This window comes from Ursus americanus, chromosome 4 (assembly GCF_024610735.1).
Source record: "Ursus americanus isolate L20-20 chromosome 4, mUrsAme1.1.p, whole genome shotgun sequence".
NCBI lineage: Eukaryota > Metazoa > Chordata > Mammalia > Carnivora > Ursidae > Ursus > Ursus americanus.
This window is the reverse complement of record NC_142130.1, coordinates 42,555,511-42,582,570: the sequence shown is the minus strand read 5'-3', so window position 1 is coordinate 42,582,570 and position 27,060 is coordinate 42,555,511. Positions and strand designations below refer to the sequence as shown.

At 41.5% G+C, this 27,060-nt stretch overlaps 1 protein-coding gene across 40 annotated transcripts in view; it reads right to left on the bottom strand.

Annotated features, from left to right (window-relative positions):
• Positions 1-1,086: 1,086 nt before the first annotated feature.
• The window catches only part of ZBTB20 (zinc finger and BTB domain containing 20), a 771,855-nt gene continuing 745,881 nt past the window's right edge, over positions 1,087-27,060 (bottom strand). For all 40 annotated transcript variants that reach the window (XM_087861260.1, XM_087861259.1, XM_087861245.1 and 37 more), the window contains one exon: positions 1,087-21,373. In XM_087861260.1, the coding sequence (XP_087717386.1) occupies positions 20,952-21,373 (422 nt within the window). In that variant the 3' untranslated portion in view covers positions 1,087-20,951. The remainder of the gene's footprint in view (positions 21,374-27,060) is intronic.

The following is a 27,060-nucleotide window of genomic DNA, read 5'->3' as shown; positions in this document are numbered from 1 at the left end:
CATTGACAGTCTCAAGATTTGGCTGCTTTAGGGTCCAGAACGGAATTCGTTTGTCTTGGTCTAGAAAGTGCCCCCAGTTAAATATCTCCAGTTAATCATGTTACAGCTTTTGGTGTTTCCCTTTTCCCTTCCCTCCAGCCAAATGATTTAAAAAAAAAATCACAGTTTTTAAAAATTATTTTTTCAATGTTGAAAAAATACAGAAAGCTATTGAACAGCCGTAGGGCACTCTGCCTCTCCGTCTTCACAGTGAGCAGACGGGTGGACGATCCACAGAATCAAAGCTGAGGCGGACAAGATCCCTCGTGCTAGAGGGTCCCTTGTCCTACCTTCCCCATTTCTTTCAACTGGATCCTTCCTCCCCCCAGCCCGTCCGTGGAATGCGGGCTGCTGAGAAAGGCAAAGCCATTCTGGAGAGCGACGGTAACAGAAGGGCCTTAGAAGCGGAGGGTGGAGGCGTGGGCAGCCTCTCTCCTCCTCCGGCAGTGGGGCAGCCTGGCCACAGGCCGGGGAAGCCTGGTTGCCCGCTGAGAGGCTGAAGTCCCACTCACATCTGCTCCAGGAGACCTCAACCCTCAGGCTCACCACCTTTCTGCTTCTCTTTGTGTCACAGCTGGCCCCCTGTCCTGAAGAAGGCAATGATCCAAGACGGAGAGGCAGAGCCGACTGGCTGTGTCCTACAAAAAAGGGCCACGGACAGTGGGGTTTCAGAAACAAATTGAACTTTGGTTTTCTGACTTTTTGAACCGTAAAAATTAAAGCAGGGCTTCAGTGGTGTGCATCATCTGAGAGCTGTTCTATTTTTTTCTCATTTGGCAAGGCTAAGGCGGGGGGGAAGAGAAAAGGGGTTTCCCATAATTGGTCGAAGACACAGGGTGGTAAAATGCTTCCACACTTAAACTCACAGTCCAGTGTTTTTGACATTTCATAAATAGCTTTTTTTCTCTAAAAAAAGAATAAAACAAGAACAATCCCTTTACTTACTCATCTGAAACAAAATAAACAGCAGTGGGTACAAACTTCTTCTTGTAACAATTACAAAAAACAACAATATAATCCCAACTTTTAACACGCATCTTGAATCAGTTATTTTTTTTTTTTTTTAACCTCAAAACTGCAGCATATCCTTAAGGGCAAACTTTTCGATTAGTTTTTTTCTTTTTTTTTTTAAATAATGTCTTCACCAAAAAAACAGTCTTGTACCAATAAAATGCATTCAAAAATAGAAAATATTACACAACAAAAATATGTATCCTTCCTTTCCAAAAAAGATTCTTCACAAAAAAATGTAGAAAAAATTCCAACAATTTTTTTCCTCTCCTAAACATTAACTTTCAGTCTAGGGCACAATTAGTTATTGATTTAAATGTCTGTTTTTGCATAAAACATGGAAGATGCAAAACAATTACTGTATTAGGATTGTGTACTTACATCCACTCCCACCCCGACTCCAAAACAAAACCAAACCAGAAAAACCCAGCAAACGTTAAACAAATGATACAGCCGCTCCGCTACGCAAATTCTGTCTCCCTCTCACTGTGCGTTTGTACGGGTTGACTGGCTCTGCTGGTACCGGGAATGCTGAAGAAGGGGGTGGGCTTGCAGTCAAGAGGTTCTTTAGCATTGGCTGATGTTCTAACGAGTCATGAACGGTCTCGCCCATGTTTCGGGCCCGTCCGTTGAAATCCTCACGGAGAAAAGAAACACGTGAGGTAGTTGGTGGACAGAGACCTGAACTGCGTGGGGCTGTGGACTGTACCCATACCTCCATACAAGCCACCTTCTCAACCATAGCACATCTTCCCCCCGCACCCCCAATGGAGCCCAAGCATAGGATAAAACGGTGATAGTTCCAGAAATGCTGGGTTTATTTCCTCCATAGTTGCCTCTCCCACATTTAACCCCTTTGGCAGTCACTGGAACCAGGGCGAGATCTCAGATCTCAAAGGAATGCCCCATGTCTCCCATCCCCACTGAGCCCAGCTGTCTTCTTTCCAGCACTGTAACTTCTAGGACTTATATTTCTTGTTTGATGATATTTCTCTTTTGTGTGAGATAGATTTTATATGTGTATTCGGTAGGAATAGGTGGTTTTTTCATAGCTTTTTTTTTTTTTCTGTTGCTTATTTGGTTGCTGGTTTTTTCTTTGTGGTTTTTGTTCTGTTTTGGTTTTGAATTTTTGAACAGTGAAATGTGTCCAATTTTATTTCCAGTGCATTAAACAAATTTTAAATTAAAAAAAAGAAATAAAACTTTTCCCCCCATCCTTCTAAAGGAAATGACTGATAAAAGTACAATATAATAAAATCAGGCATCGCCAAAAATAGCATGATGTGCAACCTCAATTACATCAAAGAAAAACAGACAAACAAAAATTATAGAACATAAGCATGAAGGAGCCAAGACTATATAATCCCAACTATGGTATGACTGGCAAGCACTGGTTAAAAAATAGGTAAGGCTACTCTTAGATTTCTAACTCAACATAGTTAACCACTGCTCTTCTGTCTTTCCTTCAACTCTTAATCTTTAACTCACTAGTTCTTTATATCTTTAAAATGAGCAAATTTGTTTTTATATTTTTGGTCTACAGTAGAATTACATATTAATAATATAATAAAAAGATATTTCATTAACAGGTTGGTACTGCATCCATGTGGGGAAAATAGAAAAAAAGTACTCAAATAGACATAGCAAATGGACTCTATTCTTATAAAAATAACCGCAAATATAATAGAAATTATAATCAGGGCAACAGATTCAACAGAAAAACAGGCGTAGAAAGCTATATTTTGGATAATACAAACTCTTGACAAGCTATGCCCTAGAATTGCAGCCTCTAAACCTTTTCTGTGATTTCCACCTTCCCATAAGATCACTCAGAATTCAAATGGAAATGAAAACAAAATGAAAATAAAGTGACAGGTGGTTGAGCCAGCCAAAGCTTCCGAGTTATCTTAGTTGACTGGGTCAAGACCAGGTGGACAGCATTTGAGAAACTGGTAAGCTACAGGGGAGCCACTGATGGTACCTGTTTCTGATTTTGGAAGAGTTCCCAGACCACTGATAAAGAGAAAAACCAAGGAACCAAATAATTCTTCTGGTAACATAAATACAAAGATGAAATACAATTCTGATAGAGGACAGGGGGGTGAGGTGGGAAAGAGGAGAGAGAGGGGAAACAGGCAAACTGTGGGCATCACCTTCCTTGTTTTTCTTCAACACGTGGGTTTCCTTCTCTTTCTAAGCATTCGTTGGGATTAATTACAGGCTCCAATGTCCTCTGGACAAATATGTGTCAGCTCAGCTCTCCATAGGAAATCTCTGCTTTTCACCCGTCCTAAGGGCTGGTGGCTCTGGAGGAGCCTCGCCGTCCCCCCCCCCACCCCACTGCCTCATGCCCTTGATGACGCAGAGGAGGGGTGCAAAGTTGTAATGACAGACGCCCTTTACATTAACCATTCCTACCTGATGGTTAATTCACACTGAAGGTTCAGTGTGGGGAAAAAATATGAAGGAAAAGAATTGGTTCGAGTTGAGCTTGGTAATCAGCAGGTATGAAGTTCCCTTCCAGGGAAAAGAAGAAGAAGGAGAAGAACAAGAGTAAGGAGAAGAAAAAGAAGAGGCATCAGTTAGAAAATACTGCTTTTGGTTTCTTTTAACATTGAACCATCCTTGGTTTTTCTCTATTCAGTTGCTCCAGTTTAAAGTAGAGTTTAGAATCTAGTGCAAATATCATCAAATCACATCATCCCAGGAGCAATATCCTGTCCCTTCATCCTAAGTGAACACTATCCCTTCAGACCTCCTCAGAAGACTGGGGGTAACGGTCCAGAAAAGCCTAACTGAACAAATTATTCACCGAGTACTTGCTACAAGAAAGGCACTATCACAACAGGGCAGCCTCAGCACTGTCCTTGCCATGGGCTCCGCCAACCACAGCGAAACCCAGAGCGCGGCTGTTTCAATACTTGAATTCACTTGCCAGTTGTCTGACTCGCCCCCGGCCGTTGCTGTGGGTCTGGCCACGAAGAGCAGCGATCCGCTCTGTTGTTTACACTGCCCCACATTTCACCAACGATCCTTGTTTAGTTCTATGTGATTTAGCTCACTCTCTTCCCTGGAAGTTTCTTTCTCTCCATCAGTCTTCAGGTCATGACTCTATTAAAGACTAGTTTACAGTGTCAAGGTACTATTGTTTATTTTTCACCTATCTCTTTAAACCTCTGGCCAAACCCTAAGTCATGAAGACAGTTCGGTAGCTCCTCTAATAACGAGTGTCCTGTAAATATCACCGTGAATACAGTGAAAACCAAAGTGTCATCCCTTGACCACCAAAGCATACCCCTTGAGCCTGTCATATTATTTTTATCTGGGAGAGAGGAGATTAGGCTCCGGTGATTAAAATCTTTGGTGACAAAACTGGAATGGGTATGCAAGTTTCACAAAAGAAGTTGTTTCCCCAAAGCCTCAAGAGAAGTATCCTAGGACAGTTAATGTGAATGTATCTTAAAATGTGAATTATTTCTTTCTATACCTTTGGTTTGGTGCAGTCAATACCGTCTTAGTGCTTACGCAATACACATCTCTAAGTACCTGTTAATAGCTCTGAATTTAGAGTTTCCTATTTAAAACTGAGATAATGCTTTGAGTGCTTAAGGGATTGCTTACGTTAGTTCTGAAAGCCCTAAGTGGTGTTTTTTTCTGACTCACAAGGCTGACAGTTCCCTTACAAATTTTTTACCTTGTAATAGTAGACTTGGATGGATGCTAAGGAGGAGAGAGAGAGAGAAGGAGAGAGAGAGAAGTATCAATATTGTAATCTTAGGAAAGAGACCTCAACTGACAGTTTTCCAAATTGATGTCCCCACATGTGATAGTGTTCAGAGAAATTCAACATTACCCATGTATATGTGTTGTGACCCTTTCTCACAGAACCAGAATCTTCCAAGCTGTCGCCTTGGATTCTGGGAGAGCTCTTCAGCATCTCCACGCTGGTGTTATTGTGCCCTACACAATTGATTGTTTTTCCTGTGGTGCAAGATTCTTTTATTAATAGTCACTGAAGAGCTGTCACACGCTAATTACTTCTCAGGTTTGAAAAGGCAATAAAAAGAAATCCAATAAAAAATTGAAAAAGTTCAGCAACTTCCAAACTAAACTTTTAGGCACTGTTAAGGTCTTCTGCTTAATAAAGGATAGTCTACGATGGAGCAGCTAGTAAGTAGGTTCTGATCAATTCTCCAACCCTTCCTTCAGTTTCAAAGTTGGCCTACCTTGTTTCAAAATAAACCCTTCACCTCACTGGTTTTCAGTGTTTATTGCACTGTTCCCTTACTGCCATCTTAAAGGATTTAACCCCGTGCACGGCCTTCCTCTTTGGTTAGGCTCATCTAGGTCTCACCCAGGGATGGAAAAGCATGCGCAGGCTGAAAGGATGTCTCCAATACAGACAAGGCTGTCTTTTTGTTTTTTGTTTTGTTTTGTTTTGAAAGCAGGACACGCCACCGCCCTCTGCCACACTGGAATGTGGGTCAGCAAGGGGTTTTGTGGTGGAGGCCAAGGTGAAGGCTTCAACCTCACCTCGGCTGGCTCCCTCACCCATTGCAACTCTTACCAGAAGCATAGTTGGAGACAACACTGGGCAAACTTTTCCTTAAACATCTCCAATTTACTGTACCAGCCCAGCTTTTTGACCATAAGACAACAGATCCTATCAGCATGGCAGTTTCTGGGCCTGATCAAGAGTTAGCAGATTCCACAGATTCTCACCAACCCTGCTAAGACCAAGCACGGCGGAAAGAATTCTCCGTTTTTGTGATGCTTCCTGTTTCATAACTGCCTCTTTCTCCCCCATACCTCACACACTCTCTCCCAGCACAAGTAAATACATTTCAGTAGTGCAATGCAGTGCAGTCATATTTAGTGCAAAAAAAAAACCAAAACAAAACCCAAAACAAAAAAACAAAACAACCCCCCCCAAAAAAAAGCCCTAATATAGACCCAAGGTCAACCCTAAACAGTTCTTGCTAAAGGTTACCAGTGCCACACAAGTGGGAAATTCAGTCTTGACCTCACTCTTCAGTGAGTCATTTCTTGTTGCCCCTGTTTGTTTCAGCTCAAAGGAGAGGAACAACTAGCATGCGCCTCTGTATTCTTCTGTAAAATGTTAAAATCAATAGGCAGAAAATAAAGGGAAGTAGATGAGTTGAAACCAGGGCTAGTATTTAGAAGAGGAAAACAGCTATTTAATGCAAAGGTCAGTAGTGGTTTTTACTGAATGGTTTTCATCATGTCAAACGGCTCTGATGCTAAAGAGAATGGGTACAGAAAAAGATAAAACTTTCCTGTTTCCCAAAACATGGTTCTAAATTTAACAGTGCTGGGCTCTTATTTTAGAATAGTGCAATCAACTCTTCCTGGAGGGCTTCTGGCAGCAGCCACCTGACCTAACAGAAATAGGGACACTAGGAGCAGTCCCTTCTTCACATTGACCACCTTCTCCCTCCCCTCGTTCTTCCCCCGTTCATTTTGTTTTTCTGACAACACATAAATACAGATCTACACACACATATGCAGAAATTGCAGAAATTCTCAAGGCCCCTCTCAGGATGACAGATTGAAAATTGGTACTAATAGCTCAATGACACACTCACACAAACAGTACAACTATTAAATATAAAAGTGAATTATAATTACACCCAAATTAAGAATCTGCTTTGTACCTCTTCTTGTATTATTCTGTAAGAAAAAACATTCATAGTAGGATATCTTATGGAGCTTACTTCTCACTTAAGATTAGTCTGGAATTGGTTTGGGATACGGCAGAACTGGGTGATTCTGGAGAAATGATTTGTATTTGATACTCGTGAGAGTTGATGCTTTTGGCTTGTCTGGGTCTCCATTCTCCAAATGGAAACCTGTGTGTCTGCTCAAACGACACACGCGTGCTGGAAGTCTCAGGAGAATCAATCCATAATTGAGAACAGATTGTAGAAACAAAGGCGTTTGGCATAGTGGGGTCAGCACAGTCAGATTGCTTAAAAACATAAAAGTTCATCATAGGTTTTTCTCTAGCCTATCAGCTTCTTGCCTTTGTGTGCCATGATGAGGATTACTAAGAAATTCTGCTTTCATTTTTCCTGAAAACCACAATCCTTTCAACAAGTAGGGCAAAAAGCCAATTTTCATTCAATATACGGAAGTTACCTTTGATTTCTACCTCAGTAGGGCTCCTCAGGAAAACTGAGGTTCAACTCAATGGGACTAAGGAAGGAGCTGAACTGCTGACGATGCTTTTGAGAATTTTCTCCTACGAATCTATTGTAGAGAGGGTTCCAAGTCAAAGTTTGTCCCAAGGACAGCAGGAGCAGAGAAACTGGCCTTATTCTTCAACGAACCCCTTGGCAGTGAACATACACAAAGCACTTGAGACTATGTCTGAGTCTTGTATCAAATTCGAGCCCACACTTCGGTTCCCGGCATCTCTCCGCACGCGCCCTGGAGGAAGCTCAGGCAGAGGTGCCGTCAGGGGTTTGTACCATTTCTCTCAATGTGGGTTTGACAGTAATAAGAAAAGTCTTCAATCATAAGGAAGTGAGGTTTTCTGACCAACTTTTAAGACTCTAATAGTAAGGATGGGCAAGAATGGTAAGGGTGAGTGGTGTTAGCTTTCCCTGGTAACCCTGAGAACTGGCCTTATGAATCCAGAACTGTATCGGATTTAGCCCCATCACATTGCCCTGTCTCCCCTCTTTGCTTTTCCTCTGTTCACTTAATTGAAATTGCAATTATTTTAAAGATTGAGCTAAAAATGCAAATTATAGCACAAAAGACAGGTTATAAAAAGGTTGTCAGGCTATCTGTAAATTGAGTTAAAAACAGTATTCTTTCAAATGAAGCACTACAATTTCCCTTTTTTTTTTTTTCAAAAAAAGTTTCTAATTTGGTTTTTCCTTATCTTGTGGTGGTGGTGGGGTACAGATGGGTGGAGGGCTGGCGATGCGGCACCGGTCTCCCTCTGTGACTCTCCCCTCCAGTGCCAGGTGGGGGAGATGAGGAACAATGGAGAAGCGGATGTTTCTCTAGTGAAGACCTCATGGACACATATTTTTGAAATGAGTAGAAGAGAAATCTGAATAATTATAGAAATCTATGGACTGATTGTGCATTTAAGCAGCACCCTTTCTTTGTCTTTTCTGGGTATTCTGCATTAGATATTAGTAAGAAACATCCAAAGCAGATTTTCATTCAGTTATTCCCAGCCTTATTCCAAAAATTGGAGGAGGCAATAAAGATTTGTAGTGTAAAATACAAGACCTTCATCTGCAATCAATTCCCATTCTTTGGCCTCAGACCTGTTAGTTTGGGTAAATGGGGTTTATCTCAAGAAATAGTTTTTATTTTAACGATTCTACCCTCAAAGTGCAGAGAGAATCCCTCTCCTCAAAGCTCTCTCATGCTAACTGTAAAGGAAGATAAGGTTTTCAAGGAGAAAAGACTCTTTAATGGCAGGAAGGAAGGCTCTCATTCTAAAAGGAAAAGCGTATGGTAAGGGTGGGCATTATTTGACTGATACCTATGGCCAGGGACAGTATCAAATTAAAGAATCAAAATCTTTCACTATCTCGAGAAGAAAGAGATAAAGGGAAACAAATAAACTGACAACAAACTTTACTAAAATACACATTCCTCCAGTTTCAGGTTTCTAAAAATAATAATTATGCCTAAGTCAAGGTTTACAGAGAGCAAACAACTGTTTTAATGTGTCAAAGTATTATCCCTTTGCTTTACTATATCAGTTTCACTTTCTTTGAAGGAATTGTATCTGTGCACACTTGTCCTAAAGTCCAGTGCAGAAAATAAACTGGTTTGCTACCAGCTTCAATCTCAGAACATTTCCTAAGCTATATTTGCGAATCCTAAAACTACATATCTGTAAAATGAGATGCAGGCTTTCTGAAATGCATGGTGGTGGTGGGGCGGGGAAGCAAGCTTTTTATGGGGGAAAAGAAGAATGAAATCTCTTCCTATCCTCCCTATTATGTACTATAATGTTTCTGACCATCGTGTTGCTGCATTAGTGACTGGTAGGGCTCTTGCTGCTCCTGACAGATGTCAGTTTCGAAAAGCAGGGGGCTCCTAAGCAATAAGAGAGTCACATCCTGGAGTCTCTAGAATGCTAGCAGGATTTGCACATTAACCTAGACTAATGCAGAGGTTGTGGGGAGAAATCCTGGTCTCAGGGTTAGAGCTCTTCTCGGGGAACCAGAAGGAACAATGTCAAAGACGCATCCTGGAGAAATCCTTGCGATTAACTGGACCAAACGGGACGTGGCAGAACTGAATCCTCTCCTACGCCACATTACACCTTAAACATTAGTCATTAGGATTTAAAAGAGAGTCTTCTACTGTTTCAGAAGCCAAAGCCTGGGGAGAAGAGTACTTTAGATGAAGAGTCCTTCTACAGAAGAGATAGAGGGAGAACGGACAAAGGAGGAGAGGAAGATGGGATTGACGGGGAAAACGTGCCAAGTGAAGATCGCCACCGTAGGCAACATAAATACTGGCTTGAAGAAACGCTGGGGTCCTACTAGATGTGTAACTCAGGAAGGTTCTGAACTCTCTCTTTATTTCATTGCTTTCTGTGGTGTGAGTTGATGTTATAAATTGGTTTAATTAAGGCAGGAGAGATGGGTCAAGCCTCTCGTCACGTTAGGAATACATTTCTGATACTACATGTTGATTCTGTTTGTCAGTGGGTAAAGCAAGAAATAAAACAGCGCACGTCTGTGCACTCAGAACCAGGTAGTACTCTAAATGCCGCAGAATTTGTCTTCCTGAGAGCCAAGAGGCACTGTAGGAGCATGGCAAGAGTCACGGACTGGAAGTGAGGAAAGCGGGTATTACATTATGAACATTCTGTAACGGACAGATCCAGAACAGTATCAGTCTTTTGGGCAACATTTTGCCAACCAGACAATTATGACTCACTGAAAGGAGATCTAGCATGATGACTAAATTATATGCTGAGTGTTTAGGTACTGGGGAGTACATTACATGGCCCTTCAAGTATCCAGTCAGATATATATATATACATATATATATACATATATGTATATATATATATCTAAAAAAAACTGTTTGTAAAATAGACACTTTAGACACTTTACGGATCTTTTCATCCCTCAGTAAATTACTGCTTGAAGTTCCAAATCAATCAACAATTATTTGTTTTTCAAAAAGATAACAAATGAAAAAATTCTTCCTAATTGTTTCCTCCTACTTCAGTGGAAGTGGCTTTACTTGTTTTGAAAGAGTTTACTAAGGCTTGAGCAGTTATCAAAATTATCTTACAATGTTACCTCTTTCTTCAGATTTCTGTAAATCTAGTATGGGGTAAATATGTCATCTGGATAAATATTAGCAGGACTTGAAACAGCCAACATTGATGATTTTTTTTTCCTCTCAGAAATGGTCTACTCATATCAGAAATTTGAACGCTGTGATATTTAAAGAAAAAAAACCCAGAAAGTATATTTTTTTTCTTTACCTTTGGCCAAATGTGAAGGTGAAAGGAATTAATGACCTCACTAGTACAGCTGACATTTAAAACTGTGACTCAGGTCCTCCCACTCTCAAAAGAATATTGATAACTTTTAAAATTTGAAGGTACAGTGAAGACATTCTTCTTCTTCACTCTGCCTACGAGTCTCAAGTTGATGAGCTGACTCCTGTCAATGCTCTTTAACTGCATAAAACTTAGAGAAGGACATTCGGGAAGGGGGTGGGGGGAAAGGAGGGAAATGAGCACTCAGGGGTCATAATTACTCGAGTTCCTCAGGTGATGAGGAGAAGAAAAGGTAATTTAAAGTAGTCCTAAAGAGAAACAAGAAATAAAAGAACGTGGTTAGGAAAAGGAAAGAGGAAAATAATGAAACTGATACAGTTTGGGTATTATGTGATCACCGGAAAAGGAGCAGCCTCACTGACTCCCAAATCACAATTATGTCCGTCCTGTAGAAATATATTTAGTTGAAAACCATGGAGAAACAGATTCATAATTTTGCTACTAGACTCAATGTTGCCCTTTTGAAGTAGGCTGAAGTAGGTCTGCCAGGCTTCACAAGTGGGGGGCACTGCTGGGAGCTTGAATAAGGGGAGGTTGGGAAAGACTTGTTTCAGGGCTGCGGTTGGGGGAGCACAGCAGAATGGGATGGGATTTGGAAATAAAAATCTATTAGGAGAGACGAAAGGAAGGAATTGGTGTTATAGTCATACTGAGAGGCTTTACTATTGGTCCAGTATGGGAAGGGCTTTCATACAGAGTATCAAAAACTGCTGTCATTTTGTCCTGAATGGAGAACTGAGAGAATGAATCCGGCTCTAGGTCTCCAGGATGGATGTAAAGTTTACCCAACAGTGGAGTTTTCCAGGCACTGGGTTGAGTAGCTAAGAGAAGCCGAAGAAGCTCTTTATCTGAAAATACTACTTAGAAAATATTTCTTGCTAGGAAGACAGGATGCCTCATTCCTGAAGTTTCCATGATGACCTGGCTGGAGAAGAAAGGCACCAAATCCCCACTTTCACAGACGAATGGCGATACGGAGGGCCAGACACCCAAGAGCCACCATTTTATGGATTCTGTGGGCTAAAAAATGAGCTATTTCTCGGTTCTATTTCTATCGGCCTCTGTCATGAAAACGTTCCTCAAATTCTGGTTTTATTTAAGAAAGAAAATCTCCTAGGAAAATGAATGTTATATTGTCAAGCTGCCTCCAGGGGAGCATTGAAGACTAGGTAAAATAATCGTAAAGCACACTGAAAACAAACAGTAGTCCGTAAAGAAGCAGTATGGAAATCAAGGTTTGGAAATCCAGTTGGGACGCTAGGCATTTCATTCCCTTATGAGCAGCCCTTTGAACGGCAGCCTGTAACTGTTGGTCAGATCATACGGAGGTTAAGCAGCCCCTTGGTCATATTTTCTAAAGCAAATATAGACAGTGACAGTCCTCAAAGGGAAAATCACAGATACATTCATATGCACTTCTTTTGTTCTTCAGATATTGAGAGGGTCAGCTAAACAAGACCACTTCGAATATGAACCTCTTTGTATCGGCCACACTGAAAAAAACAAAGTTTTCTTAAAAAAATGTTTTCACTTTCCTACATTTGCTAAGTCTGAGCTTAAAAAAATTCTAAAATCCTGTAAAGACAATACTGAAGCTGATAATATAAAAAGCAAACTAGAGCAGTCGTGATTATTATTAAATGCACCAGATTAACTGCAGCAGGTTGGTGATGGGTGATAAATGCGAAGAAATAATATGTCAATCAACTCATGATCATAGGCGGATTCAAAAGTTAAAATGAATATAATGTAATATATATTTCAATATAGAGTTGTTATATATAATGTGTATGTTCTAGCTTTCAGAAATACTGCAACGTAGTGTACTGTACTTAAGTAAGCATACCTAAATGTAACTCACGTTCTTTCACAGAGTCACTAGTACTGTGAATTAAAAACAACAAAAAAAACCTCATTTTTTTTTCCAGTAAAAAGAAATACCTATGGTTACAGTCACAGACTTCTTTTGGATATAGAAAGACAATATACATTTTAAAAAATAATAACAATGAAAAGATTCTAACTGTAAGTAGCCTTACTTAATGGGGTAGGGGAAAAGTCACCAAAGTAGAAGAGGAAAGAAAACGTCCTCTGAATTCTGTAAATTAGCAGAAATCATCTACATGTCACAAAAAAAATAATAAGCCACCTACTAAAAGAAGGGCATGGGAGGGAGCAAACTGAATCCGACTGTTTCCAGGCCGTTCTCTAAGGTCAGCTACGAGAGCCAGGTCCATTTGTTCAGAATAGTGTGCAAGAATGGCGTTCTACTTTAATGTGTGAGATGGGCCAGAGCCATCAACTCTTAGAGATTACCAAAAATGATTCCCCCGAGAGTCTATTGGTTTGCTAGACATGGTAAACAACCCACTCCTGGAAAGACTTGGGCAAAGGCCACGTTGGTTTCCGGAGACACAGTTTGGAATTAGGATGACGTCCTGCAGATACAGGCAGGGTCAGGAAGCTTCCGTTTGGGAGTGAGACTTAACAGCCGAGCAGTGTTTGTGGGCACACGCTGGGCTGCACAGAGGAGAGCAATGGAGGCCTTTCAGCCATGGACGGCTCAGATCACAGTTTGTGCGGGTCTTGCCTCCCTGGCCTCGGTGTTCCTCCCTCCCAGAAGACCCGGAGAGGTGCCCCAGACTGCTGCTCTCTGTGTCTGCTCGCCACTTGAGTACTTCTGTTCTACCTTCTTCTGGAGGAAAACAGCCTGTCACCGTAGGATTGCTGTGGATCCAACAAGCTGCCTTTGTTTCTCCCAACTCTGAAACACTCTGAAAAGCAACAGAGTGGGCAGGTGACTGCTTCCCGGGAAGGGAGCCACAAGTCTGGAGCACAACGGTAGGCAGAGGCAACTGCATCTACGCACCAGGACCTGGGCCTGTGTGTGCGTCCTCTGATAGGCACAGACACTCCCAGACTACACGTACACACGCAAACCACACGTCCACGCACGCCAGTCAATCCAGTGCAAGTGCGGAGTTCATTAAGAGCGCCCTCCTCCACATGGCATAGTCAAGTTTCTCATGAAACAGGTACATAGAAATTACTGCTGGTTGAGCTCCTTCAGAATGCCCCAGAACCTCATCACAGAGAACGGACGGCACCGGTGCACCCAAAGAAGGCAGAGCAGAAGCAGAGAGGAGATCTGTGAGAGCCCGGACTAGCTCCAAGTTCCAGAATCTATCTTGTCCCTGGGCAATACGAGCGTGGAACAGCTCTGTACTGAGAGCACCTCACCCTGCATGTGTACGTGCAGAACGTGTGCTCATTTACGGACATTCTGCACAGCAGCTGTGACATAGTAGCTGGGTTAGGACCTTTTCATTGCTGGAATCTACATATAAATTACAATGATTTTGCTGGGCAATAACAAACTTCTGTTGTAACAGGAGTAGAAACAGATGTCTCTGATGGGGTTAATTTTTTTTTTTTTCTATTCTAGGTGTATCAGAATCTCATGGAGGCATCTGAACCAAGGAAAGCCCTGAATTTGAAAGAGGGCTAGTAGCAACTTTTTCTACCCTAATTAAGTATCTCAAAAGCCAGGACTCCTGCAAACGTGGCTAGATTTCCTCTATGATCTGCAGATTATGCTCCTTCCTTGAAGATTTGAAAGTCGTGAGTTTGCACTTAAACAAAGAACCACCAGATAAAGCAGATGCTTATGAAAAGTGAGGAAAACCGAGTTTAGAAATATATACCGTACAGGGAAAGAAAGCTTTTGTAGAGACTGTTCTCCCTATGAAGGAAATGAAGAAAACTGACATCCCAGGCACCTGTGACCATGTCTTATGGGATTTGCTCTTTGACTAAGATGATGCCTATTTTACACCCAGCCCAGACCTCTGTCACTGAAATAGGATATGAAAAAAGAGCAACCACTTCCCAAGAACCATCAGTTCCGGACAAGTGTGATGCGTCCCTGCAAAGCCACTGTTTCCATCATCTTCAATCATGAAGAGCGCTCATTCTGATGACGATGCAACCATTAAAAACAAGAAATGTCTATGTCTTCACACCCTTCTGACCCCTCTGTCCTCTGTTCTCTTCCCTGGGCTTTCTGATTTAAGGGAATAATTCTACACTGTAAGTGGTGTCTGGTGAAAATCCCTCAACTGAGGTCACTTCAGATCAGATTTTAGTCCGAAGGGTTTCAGTTTATGGAGCACTAGGCTGGGCCTGAGGAACCACCAGAATCCAGGGGTTGCAGTCACTTGCTTCAACCCGGGGCATTTGTACCGCTTTTTCAGTGAAATACACAGTTCTGAAAAAGAACCCGTGTGGTGCAACCCTCATCCTCTACGTCTTCATCCTGAAAAGAACCGGAAATAAACCCTGGTGTTCCAAACCATTGTCTGGGATCTGTCAATGTACACCGCTGACCACTGTGGATTCGGGGTTCAAGGGGAAAAAATGTATTCGGAGACTTAGACAAATCTTTGGGGAATTTTGGTTAGGTTAATCAGCTTAATCCCTAGCGCTAGAAACGATGCTTTGGGTTAGCAATTTCCACGTTTTGTGTTTATATGAACACTGAGTCACCACAACTTTTCCTCTTGTGGAGGTTTAAACGGTCTTAGAAATGGCAACTCCACACGGAGAGCCCTTGGGGATACGAGAATATTCTCACTCGAGAGCAAGGGCTCTTCTGTGTCCCTTTTCTTCTCACCATATGCTGCCGGAGCACCAGGGTAGAGATAGCTTTTGAAAGTTTGCCCCATGCAATCTATTTCCTGGGCACCTAAGAGAACAGTCCTTTTCTTCATGTCAACAAGAAGAGAAAGGGGCTGCCGCCAACCCAATGGGGAAGTTATGTGGAGCCCCAGAAAGCCCCGGGTGGCGGGGTCAGCGCAAGCACTCTCTTCACTGCAGATGGAGAGGCGTTGGGTTGCCTTGCTTTTTCTATGGAATTAGGGACTCTATTGAAATTCTAGTGCACCCTTCCTTTTGTTTGTTACCGGGTCACATGGTTCTGTCTTTAGTGTCCTATTTTTATTTTATTTTTTTTAAATTTCTTTTTCTGGGGGATAAAATTGGCCATTTAAAGAAAGTTCTTTTCTAGTGAGTAAAGAGGTTTCTCAGAGCCAGAAATCACTCAAAAGAAAGTCTGTCGACCCTACTACCCATGGAAAGCCCAGAGATTTCTCTAAATACTTCTTGCCAAACTTCCTAGTGTTGTGATTGGATGTTTTTTGGTTTCGCATTATTGGGTGCTGAATACACTTTGCAGTCCTTTTGTTCTCTTCCCCAGGGCTTCCATTACCCTGGACTTCAACTCATTACTAAATTAAAGAATTCTTTCAGGAGATTTCTTTTAAGAGTCAGGTCACAACAGAAAGGGCACCCTCCCTTCTCCCAAATCCCAAGGGCATCTCAGGTTGTGTCTGCTCTTACATTGTACCTTCATTTTGTTTCTTTCTGCATAGCAGAGGCAGATCTGATTTGGTTATCTGATAACTTTGCTGCAGAATCACGTACCCTCTGCTCCCAGCCTCAGCTAATTAAATAACATCTTCCATAACAGCAGAGGAGGGCTCCTGAATGGGCATGTTGGGTGTGAATCCCAGCCAGATCTAGCTCACTGCCCCCTTTCCTAGGGGCAACAGGTGTTGGGAGCATTATGGAGGAAGCACATGGAGGAAGCGACATGAACCTTTATTATGTTCTGTCAGGGACCTGAGGGATTTTATAAGGGGCACGATTCATTTGATGGAACTGCTGAGGGAAAACAGATTTGGGGTACGTATGGGCTGGCCACACACTGTTGGCGTGCTTATATGATGGAGGTACACGTAGGTCAAGGCATTAGGACTTACTTGCAACACACACGCCCAGAGGAAATCTTGTTCTTCTCCTATCAGAATGCACAAATTCTAACTATTCATGGGTTAAAGGGTTTTCTTGGTCCTTAAAGAATATTGGGATGATACAAAATAAAACCCATGACTTTTCAACAAAGCAAATCCAAGTCTTTTCTTCTAAGGCTGGGAGCTACCGTGACCTCCAAAATGCCTATGAAGAAGGAACGGACTAAAGCTGGAACACGAGAAGGAAGTTATCCACCACACTTACTCATGGCACAAACAGTTTCAGAGAGTTAGGAGTTTGGGCAGGAAAAAGTCTATAAACTATTGTCAGGAGCTGAAGTTTACAACTCAATTAAAATATATAGTAAAAACCGTTTTGCTATCAAGACTTTCATTTCAAATTATCTTTGCCTGGCTTGTTTCTTAATCTTTTCCCATGTGTAGATTTGTATCAGATCCATCTGTTCCAATTCCTTTCTTTTTGAGGGCCATATTTTACCACTTGGGTTTTGTTTTTTTGTTTTTTTAGTATAAATATTTGCATTTATTATAGTAATAGGGGGGAAAGTTACCTTCCATGCTGAGATGCTACCAATGTTTTCAGAGCTGGGAAATTTCATTTTTCTTACACTGTATCTAAATGTCTGGACATAAATATTCCCCTTTGACTTTTTTCCTTTCCCTTGTTCAGCTAATCCACTTTTAAATCATAAATTACTAAAAAAAAGTTCTTTTCCAAACTAGTTCTTGTTCCCTGTATTCATCCTAAGAGGTCTTAAATCTGGAACATTTGCTTCCATTTTATCTATTTTTTCCTCTGACTACTGAAAAAAAAATTTTTTTTAGCACTCATAGCATCCTAGCATGAAGTTCTAAATGTAAGAAGATTGTTGGATTTGAAACTAAAAAATAAAAGGATTCATGTTCATCCTCTATTCCTGAAGCAAAATATGTTTCCCCATTTCCTAAGATGTTGGTAATTATTTAATTTAAAAGTAAGGATTGGCAATCTAAAAGCATCTCTATCCTTTAGAAATCGGTCCAGTCTGGTTTAGATCCGTGGGGAAAGTTGCCCTTTAAGGAGGTCAGAACATATTGTAATAACCCCACAGCAAGTTCACTGCTCCCCAGATTAGACCTTCCACTGCAGTCTAGCTTCTCCCTCTCTCCAGAGTACAAGTCTGTCAACTATTTTAGACTATGAGTGTTTGAGAGGAATAGACATACGGTAGGAAAAAGTCTACTGCTATGCAAACCTGGAGAGTCCATGTGGTTATAATGACTGCATCACCTCACCACGAATTCTCTGGGAGTTCTCCAACATTTTTTAAAAAGAGATACTTCATTTGAAGGGAAAGGATGAATATTAGTGCTTCAAACCCAACTGGAATTTTTTCCCTCTGTATGTTCTATAACAAAATATGGATTTCGTTTTAACCCAACTGCTTCACTTTTCATATGGCAAATCAACATTAAGGCAAAGGGGTTTCCCTCTGATTTGAGAAGCAGATAGCTAAATGGGGCCCAAAATGGCACCCAAGATCAATTTTTTTAGAGGTACTATAAATTCTGCTTACTTTGCGAAGGTTGGAATAAGGACACTATCTTAAATCAGCTACTGTCAAATAATTGAAAATATTTTTAAGTGTCTTTTAGCTCATTTGTATAGTATGCTGAGAGAGTTTATGCCATTTATCCCTCTAGATTGAACAACTTTTTTCCTTAATGTTAATTTTTTCTTTTTTATATATTGGGTTGAATGACTTGTTTTTCAAGATATCAAAACAATCCCAGGACGTGGTTAATTACGTAACGCCCCCTCTGTTGGTAGTAAGTGGAAATATTAAAGTCTTCCACACTGCTATTTTAAAAAGCAAAATTAGCAAGAGAAAAATGGACTTTTTCTTAGTTTTGAAGCTGTTTCCCACTAACTTCTAAAACAGGTCAATTTTGGACACACCGTTCTTGATATGACTCCTTTTAGAAATCACGATGAGTGACACCCAATAATCAGTTAACCATCCAAGTCTACATTAAACTTCTAGTAAAATATTTACCGAATTGAGGACCGGAGGACCAAATAAAACCCACATGTACTCCAGTTGCACTAACCCTACTAAACATCACCAAGAACGTATGGAAAAGATCCAAGTTAACCAATATCTAAAATATATGAGTAAAACCAATTTAGTCATTATAGAGTTTCTTCCCTTGGAAGATGTCTCCTCATTTGATGCACAGTTTTTGCAAATAAGTTGCTGACAGGAAAATTAAAATGCAAAGTAATTTTGAAACTAAAATTCTGTCTTTGCTTCTTTTTTAAAATTACAGTTTGGTGTTTCTGCTTTGTTTAAAGATTTACTCTTCCCCTTTAAGAGTGTTAAAATATGCCCAGCAATAAAATCACCTTTGGAGTTTTTGTTAAGTGTAAGAATTCTCATAATTGAGTCGGAATCCCTTCAGGACACTGTCTATAATGGAAAAATCCCTATTACAATACTTTGATCAGGACCGAGGAGAGAAATCCCAACTAGGAAGAGAGAGTGGCATCCAGGATGATGCAATGAACTGGTGGCCTTTTGAATGATGGATGTTGGTATCTGAGAAATTTTTGTTAATTTCCTTAAAATCTTTCCAAAAAGCAAGGGTTACTACATCCTCTGAAGGAGGATCATCTCATTAGCCCTCTCAACCACGGTGGAAATAGTCAGAAGGTGATATCTGAAAGGAGGAGAGTAATTTTGGCATCAAGCATCCTGATCTGTACCAGGCTTCTGCTCTCTGCAGCTGTGAAGGGTGAGGAGGCATGAACTCCTCCTCCTGGCTGACCACAGAAGGAAAACCCATTTGTCACGACCTCTAGACTACTAGTGTTTCATTCAAGAAAAGAAGTCAAGTCAAGAGACATTCTAGAATCATAAGACCTCAATGAACTTTTAGAGAAGCAGGAAATCTGTTTCTGAAAGATAAAGTCCTCCCATGAAAAAGAACAGAATTCTAGATGGATCAGTTGGAAGAAAAAAAAAAGTCAGTGGAGCAACTTAAGCTTGCTAAAAGTCAAAGAACTACATATCAAAATACAAAGCAGCAGTTCAAATTACAGCAGGGATGGGCTGGCCACAGAGGCCCTCATCAACCCAGGCAATACTTAAAATAATAAAAATTAAGAAAAAATAAAAAAAATATGAAGAAAATATCCTTCCTCTCTTTCAAATATAACTTTAATTGCCTTTTATTCTTTCTATCTGGAAGCAGTATCGCTAACCTTAACAGTCTTGACTTACCAAAAAAATATATATATGTGTGTGAAATAAAATAAGAGAAGGGATTGGTGGCAGTGTATGCAAAATCAAAACGAAAGAAAATTACTTTTAACAATCTCACTTTTTTTTGTTTTTTTTTTACACAAATACTGTTGTAAATATATTAAAAAAATCAGCATTCTATCTGGTAAACGTCACTTTTGCCCCTCTATAAAATTTTGAATTAAAAAAGCCTCAAGAACTTTTTATTATACCCCCCACCCTCCATTTCTCTTTCTTTTTCTCTTCCACAAGAATATATCCTGACACTTTTTTTTTGTTTTTGTTTTTTGCAAAGATTGTGGGAAATAATCCTTCTCTTGTACCTAGAAACGTAGGTGCAAACCTCTGATATCTTTGTTTTATCTGCATTCCTGCCCTTCATGAAAGTCCCTCTTGATTGTGCTGAGGCTGTGGCTCAGCGAAGACACTGAATAAATACGATAGCCACTGTTGCTTGATGCTTGTCCAAGTCTTCCTGGCTTCTGCTGAAAGGGGGAGACACGGAGGAGGTGGGCCAGGGTGTGTGGACGCGAGCAGAAATCTGGGGGAGAAGCCTGCCATTCGCCTTCCCCACACCACCGGACCCACTGCCCCTTCCCAACCCCCCCAGCCCTTTTATGAAATCAGAAAATGTGGTAGGTGGAAAACAGCAGGGCCTTTCCTCTGGGTTTTCAACCAGAAGTGATATTCCACAGTTTTAACTGGTTACTGTGAAGTCCAAGCGGCCAGAATTGTGAAAATGTCCACTGAAACACTGCAAGCGGTGTACTTAAAGACAGTAGGCCTTTTAGATTTTGTTATATATTTTTGTAGTGCTCTTCACAAGTGAAAAAAAATTTTTTTTTTTTTACTTTTTTTTAAGATTTTTTTTTGTTTTTTTTTTTTTGTTTTTTGTTTTTTGTAAAGAAGGGTTGTATTTAGAGGCCAGTAGCTAGAGATCCAACCAGTGGACCTCTTGAAGCACTACCAGGCCTTAAGGCCACCATCCGAGGGAGGCTGGGAAAACTATCATTCACCCGAGCCTCCGGAAATGTAATGTACCAGCAGGCAAAAACAGTTCTTCATGTAGTACAAAATGAAACGAAACAAAAACAAAAACAAAGTAAAAACGAAACCAAAACATTTCTTAAATTCTAGTGCCATAGCTTTTGTTTGTTTGTTTCTTTTCTGTCGTTTTTGTTCATAAGAAAGAGAGAAAGGTACTACTTATCCGTCAGACACATGCATCCTCATGTGGTCGTTGAACTGCTCGATTTGGTCAAACTTTGCTGGACAGACGGAGCAGACGTAAGTGGTCCCCTCCGTGCAGGCCACCACCCCTGGGGGGCCAGCGCGGGCACCTGGGGGTGTACCCGCGGGAGGGGTCCCGTTGCTGGCACTGTGCAGGGCCACGTGCCGCTCCAGGAGGGTCTTGTGGGAGAACTTCTTTTTGCAGATGTAGCACTCGTAGGACTTCTCCCCGCGGTGGAGGCGCATGTGCACGTTGAGCGAGCTCTTCTGGGTGAAGCGCTTGTTGCAGATGCTGCACTGGTACGCCCTCACTCCCGTGTGCGTCACCATGTGCTTGATAAGGTAATCTTTCAAGGAGAAGGAGCGCCAACAGATGCTGCATTGGTGGGGCTTCTCACCTGTCGAGAGGGGAAGAGACAGCAAGCGGAACAGAGCGAGACACAGCAAGGGAGGGACAATGAGAGACAGAGAAACAAGACGACAAAAAACAAAAACAAAAACATTAAAAAAAAACCCGGTTGGTTCACCCTTGATCGGAAAGATCCAGTCCTTCCTGGCCTCTCATGTCCTGAGAAACCTCGCTTTCGGGTGATGCCAGGACGGGCTCGTCTTCCACCTCCCCATGCCAGAAAATGGCTCTCTTGGAAAGCTACAAGAGACTCCCCACCACAGGTTTGCAAAGGTCATTCTGTGGACAAAAAGGAAGGGCTACGTTTAGGGGGTCATTTTCGTCATCATCATTAATGTGTGGATTTAACTGTGTGTTTCCCACTGATTTTATCAAACACATGTAAGAAATAAGAGACAGGAAAGATCTCCGAAGCATTCAGGCTCTTGAGAATCTTTAGAAACTAAGGTCAGTGGTTACATAGCTTGGCTCTTTGGGGATAGTTTCCATTTCCAGTATTCTGTCTAGTAAATGCAATTTGCCCTGATCGGTCTGGAGGATATTGGCCAACACAGGAGCAAGTCGTTCTGAAGAGCTACACTTTCAATTTTATTTATTTTAGACAGAAATCCTCCTGAAATGTAACCTTAGAGTTGATTGGCTATTCCGTCCTGACTGCCCTGAGCTGCGGACTGGCCTTGTCTGGTGTGGAGGCTGAGTAGCTGGTGGACAACACAATGATCTCAGAGTCAAATGGTCCTGTTCAAATCCGGGCGCCAACCCTCGGCATGGCACTCTGACAAATCTCCAAATGCCTCTGAGGTATATAGTCCTACTTACCTCAGTGTGCTGGTGTTGACATAAATACATGTGAAATCACTTTGCAGACCACCAAGGGTGGTGTGGGAATACTTACATAGTATTCTTAGTATAAAACTATCCTCTCCCCCCGCCCCAATTAAATGGTTCCATACGCATTTTTGAACTCTTGGGTCAATTTAAAAAATAGTTTTCTCTTTCTTTGTTCTCAGTCTGTTGGCTGAAACCCTCTTTCTCCTCAATTTACTGCTTTGGTTTGCTGTTGGCTTAGAAACCAAACGTTCAAGTTTGTGAAGAAGAGTAAGGCAAATAAAAATATTTTTACTAACTGACCATATGAAGTATTCCTCTGTAAGTAATGTCCATGGGCCTGTGACATCTCTTTGGGTAAACAGAGCCTTGTTTTGGTTGGTGTTGTTAGTTCTCAACTCTGCTCTTGACAGGTGAGATGAGATGTATTAGGGTGCTTCCATCTGTCCCACCTCATTACTGATTGCCTAGTGGAGGCACCCACCTTGGAGAAGAAAGTCCTTCTCTGTACTCTTCCATAACCCAGCGTAAAGCCCCAAGCCTTTGAAACTCTCTAGGGTCATTGTTCAACATCTGGACTATGTCTCGGGGTAGGAAATCTATTTCTTAAAATTGAGTTAACTTCCAATTAAAATATGGGCCTTGACCGTTTCCCTTTTTCCCATAATGAAGCAGAAGAGGTCCGAGGTGTCATGGTAATAATGGCAATGAAAACAATTGGTGCGTATTCGGTGCTGAGTATGTGTCAGGCTCAGTGCTTCACGTTCATGACCGTTTTATGAACCTTTACCTCACCAGAAACCTTTTTTCATTGTGTTTGTAAACATAAAAGGACATGTTTTGAAGCACATGATGGTTAAGAAATGGCTGTTTTGTTCAGGAATCCCTCCACAAATTCCTTAACCAATGTCATTGGTCTTTGAACTCTTTTTCCCTTAGTTATTCACAAACGTTTTGGCCTAGCTCCCTCTCTTCTCAGCTCTTCTCTGATTTCTTTCCCTTCATTCTCACGGACAGGACAGTATGGTCGGTAGGATCACAGGGTTAGAAGAGAAGGAGTTCACTTCTGGACAAATGGGTGAATTTAGGGCAGCCTCATTCCCAAATGATGCATTTAGGCCAAGCATGGTGTTTATGTAGGTACATTCTTTGGAAATGAGAGATTCCCTAAGAGAGATAGTCATACGTGGTATTTGTAGCTGGAACGTTTCTGTCAGCTGTGAACAGGCTTGGCCTCAGGCTGGTCTTTGCCATCCATGCGCTTTGAATACACTTTGGAGAGGCTATGACAGGCCGGTCAACTAGCTTTTAAAATGTATCCGCCTGTCACCTTTAATGGGCAGCTTGCTTTCTTAAGTTCCAGATGGTATTTTGGCTGCTAGGAAGTTGAAACTTTATGTTAAAATGTTCTTGCTGTTTGAAACTTTCACCTTCTTGCAGTGTGTTTTTCCTCTAGGCAAGGTCATTCTGAAGGCTTTTCGCTTTCACAACCTTCTAATCTGACTAGAAATTGATTCTTCACAGCTGTTATCTTTCCCTTCATAGCATACATCTGTATGTTGTTTGCATGTATGTCGTATTGGTTCAGCTGTTAATTATCTGTGTGACCCTGGGCTTTCTAAGTCTCCCTGGGTTCGTTTCCCCTTCTCCAAGTGAGGAGCTGAACCAAGCACTTGCCACGGCCCTTTGCAGATTTAGTGGCCTTCTGCCCATCCTGACCCCAAACCCCTGAGCACTCTAGTCTAGGCCTTGTCAGCACATGACCTGAGGGCAACCTGCTTCAATCACTCACCGCATTAGCAGTCCCACATTTTAAATAGGACAAAGTACCCTGTTGCCTTCCGTGCCACAGAATATGGTATGATAGTTAATGAGGAAAAAGGTTTGCAAAGCACTTGGGAGCTCCTTAAAGGAAAACGCTCTCTATAATTATTAAGGTGCTGTGTTGGTAGAGCATAGGTATTCCAACAACTGATGAATCAGGCAGCCACAATGTTCACTTATTTATATATGTGTGGATTTGAAACAATATCACTCTGTAGAAATGTTAACATTTTTCTTTCTTGTTATTTTCCTCCATATTGCTAATAGGGACCCCAAAAGGGCTTTCAACATTATACATGAAACAGATGAGGTCTGCTAATTGTTGCTTCCAATGTGGAGAAATGAAGAGTTAAGATGAGTGAAAGGGGATGGCTTTTCAGGTCTGAGCCTACAGCCAGGAATGGCAAGTCCATCGTTGCATTAGGAAGAGACACAAAGTCCAAAGCAGACACTAGAATTATAACATTAGGGAGAAGCTCATATAAGCCCCTTCACTTTAAACTGCTCCATTTTGGGCTATACAGATGTGGGAGTCAGATATGAATTCCATTTCCTTGGCTGAGTGACTTGGGTATGTTACTTAACCTCTATAAGCCTCAGTTTCCTTATCTGTAACTCAAGAATAATACAATAAGTACCTGTCTTGTGAAGGTATTTTGAAAATTAAAAAGATAAAGCACTTAGCACAGAGTACGTGATCATTTGAAGGAAAAAAAAAATCAACCGTTCTTTTCAGTAGAAAGGAACTGATGATAAATGAAACCAATTGAGAAAACCAATTGCATGACATGGGGAAGCCAACTCAGGATTTAAAAAAAAAACAACAAACCTTTCAGATAATCAATAATCACAAAGCAAGCGATTATATTGCAGCTGCGTGATTCAGCGTTAAGGGTATAGTCTGCTCTCAGTTACACATGCTAATCAAAGCAGTGGTACCGTGAATAAAATGACACAGAGGTCCTGAGCAGAGGGCAACTGAGCTCTGGAGCCTAAGAAACCGCACAGCAAGGGGAAGAACCGAAGGGGTGGCAGTGTCCTTTCCAATGCCAACGGTGTGTGGGGGTGGCCCACGCATATACTTTTCTCCAGTTTTTGATGCCTGTTCTCTAAAGAGCCTCTTTTATTAAACTTCTTCTTGTGGACCAGCACTGACACTCTACCAACACTGACAAGTGAGGAAGAAAAAAAGGAAGAGACAGCCTGTTCGGTTCGTAGATACAGAGGGTCTGCCCAAAGTTCAAGTAAAAGATATCTGACTGGGCTGAGACACCCCAATTCTGAATAGTGACTTCTGTAGTGGGGGCTCAGCAGGAACCCATTATTCTGCTGATTCTTTCTCCTTCTAACCAGGCTCCTCCTAGCTTGCAGAAAGTACAGTGAATGCTGTTACCGGGATGCTTTTCAGAAGCCCTGTTCCCACCTGTCTCTCCCACTCTCTTGGCCTCTGCACCATCTGCTCTAGCACAACACCCTCCTGTTCAGGGGAGTCTGGTGTGGGGCCAGAAGACTAAGACTGGGAGCTTGCGGGGAGGGCAGGTGGCAGGGAAGGAAGAGGAGAGTATGGGTAGGGGAAGGTGGTCACCGGCGAGGAAAGCAGGAGTCCCTGAATGAAGAACATCAAGGTTGGAACAGAAAATGGGAAAGTTTCAGTGGCAAGAATGGAAGGGTGGTCAGACAGGGTCACACGCAGCTTTCACTGGCTGAAGAGTCTGCTCTCCACCGGAGAGGTCTAGTTGAAGGGAGGCCTACACCCCTGCGATACAGCTGGTGTGACTGTCTGCCAGCCTTTCTCCAGTTTTGAGGGTGCGATCCTGGGGCCAGCTTGGACTGTGAGGCTGACTGGGGGAAGGGACTGCCTACTGGGGGACATGCTGCATTCACAAAACATCTGTGGCTTCAGGGACAACTAACATATTTTGGTGTGAGGCAGAATTTTGAAGATCTCAGGGAACTTCATCTATGTTAATTTTTCTCACAACTTTATGAGTGGGGTAGCCATTAATGTCCCCAGAAGATGGTATCTCCATTAGAGAGGTCATCCGACGAGTCAGTAACAGATGAGAGGATGATACCAGCCTAGCCGGATTATCACCTCCTCCTCCCGTTAGCGATTTCCTGCTCTTTCGATTATGCTGCAAGATGTACGATGTTACTATAACATGTATGTTCTTAAATGGCTTTGATAATTTTACAGTATTTATGGGTAAGTGCTTTCACAGAAATAATGTTATCTGATTCTTAGAGCAACCACATAAAGTATTATGAAGATCTACATATTTTGTGGCAAAAACATTAAGGCTCAGATTGACTGCAGAGCTGGTATAAGGTCACTCAGAGGGTGGTACAACCAAGGCTTTCTTACTTCAAATCATATACCTGTTCGGTACTCTACCGGCTTGATATAAATAATAGCCCAAATTCTGTATGAGAATTACCGCATCATTACCTTGATCCCAGTATTTTTACACTCTTTCTGACATTGTTATGTTACTACTATTCCTGTGTCTGTTTATATCAAATTCATGGCTGAAATAGCTGAGCTTCTTAAAGTAACAAACAAAATTATCATCTATGCAGAGGACACTAATGGACCCAAAACAGTCACCAATAAATGCGCTGTTGATAGTATGATTCAGAAAAAAACCCAAACATCTATCATTGTTAGTGAAGAAAACACAAGTAGAAATGCAGATACAATAAATTTTCCAGCAAGAAAAAGAAAGAGAAATTTAAGTCTTGCTAGAAAATAATGCATTTATGTATAAGTCCCTTGAATTAAATTCTCCTGGAAAGCATGCCCACATTTCTGAACATTCATTCACTTACTCAAAAAGTATTTGCTAAGCAACTACCTATGCTAGCCTGTATTCATATACAGATTTTATTTATTTATTTATTTATTTATTTATTTATTTATTTTTGGTTTTTTTTGTTTTTTAGGTAGACTCCACGCTGGGCACGGAGCCCAAGTGGGGCTTGAACTCATGACCCTGAGATCAAGACCTGAGCTGAGATCGAGAG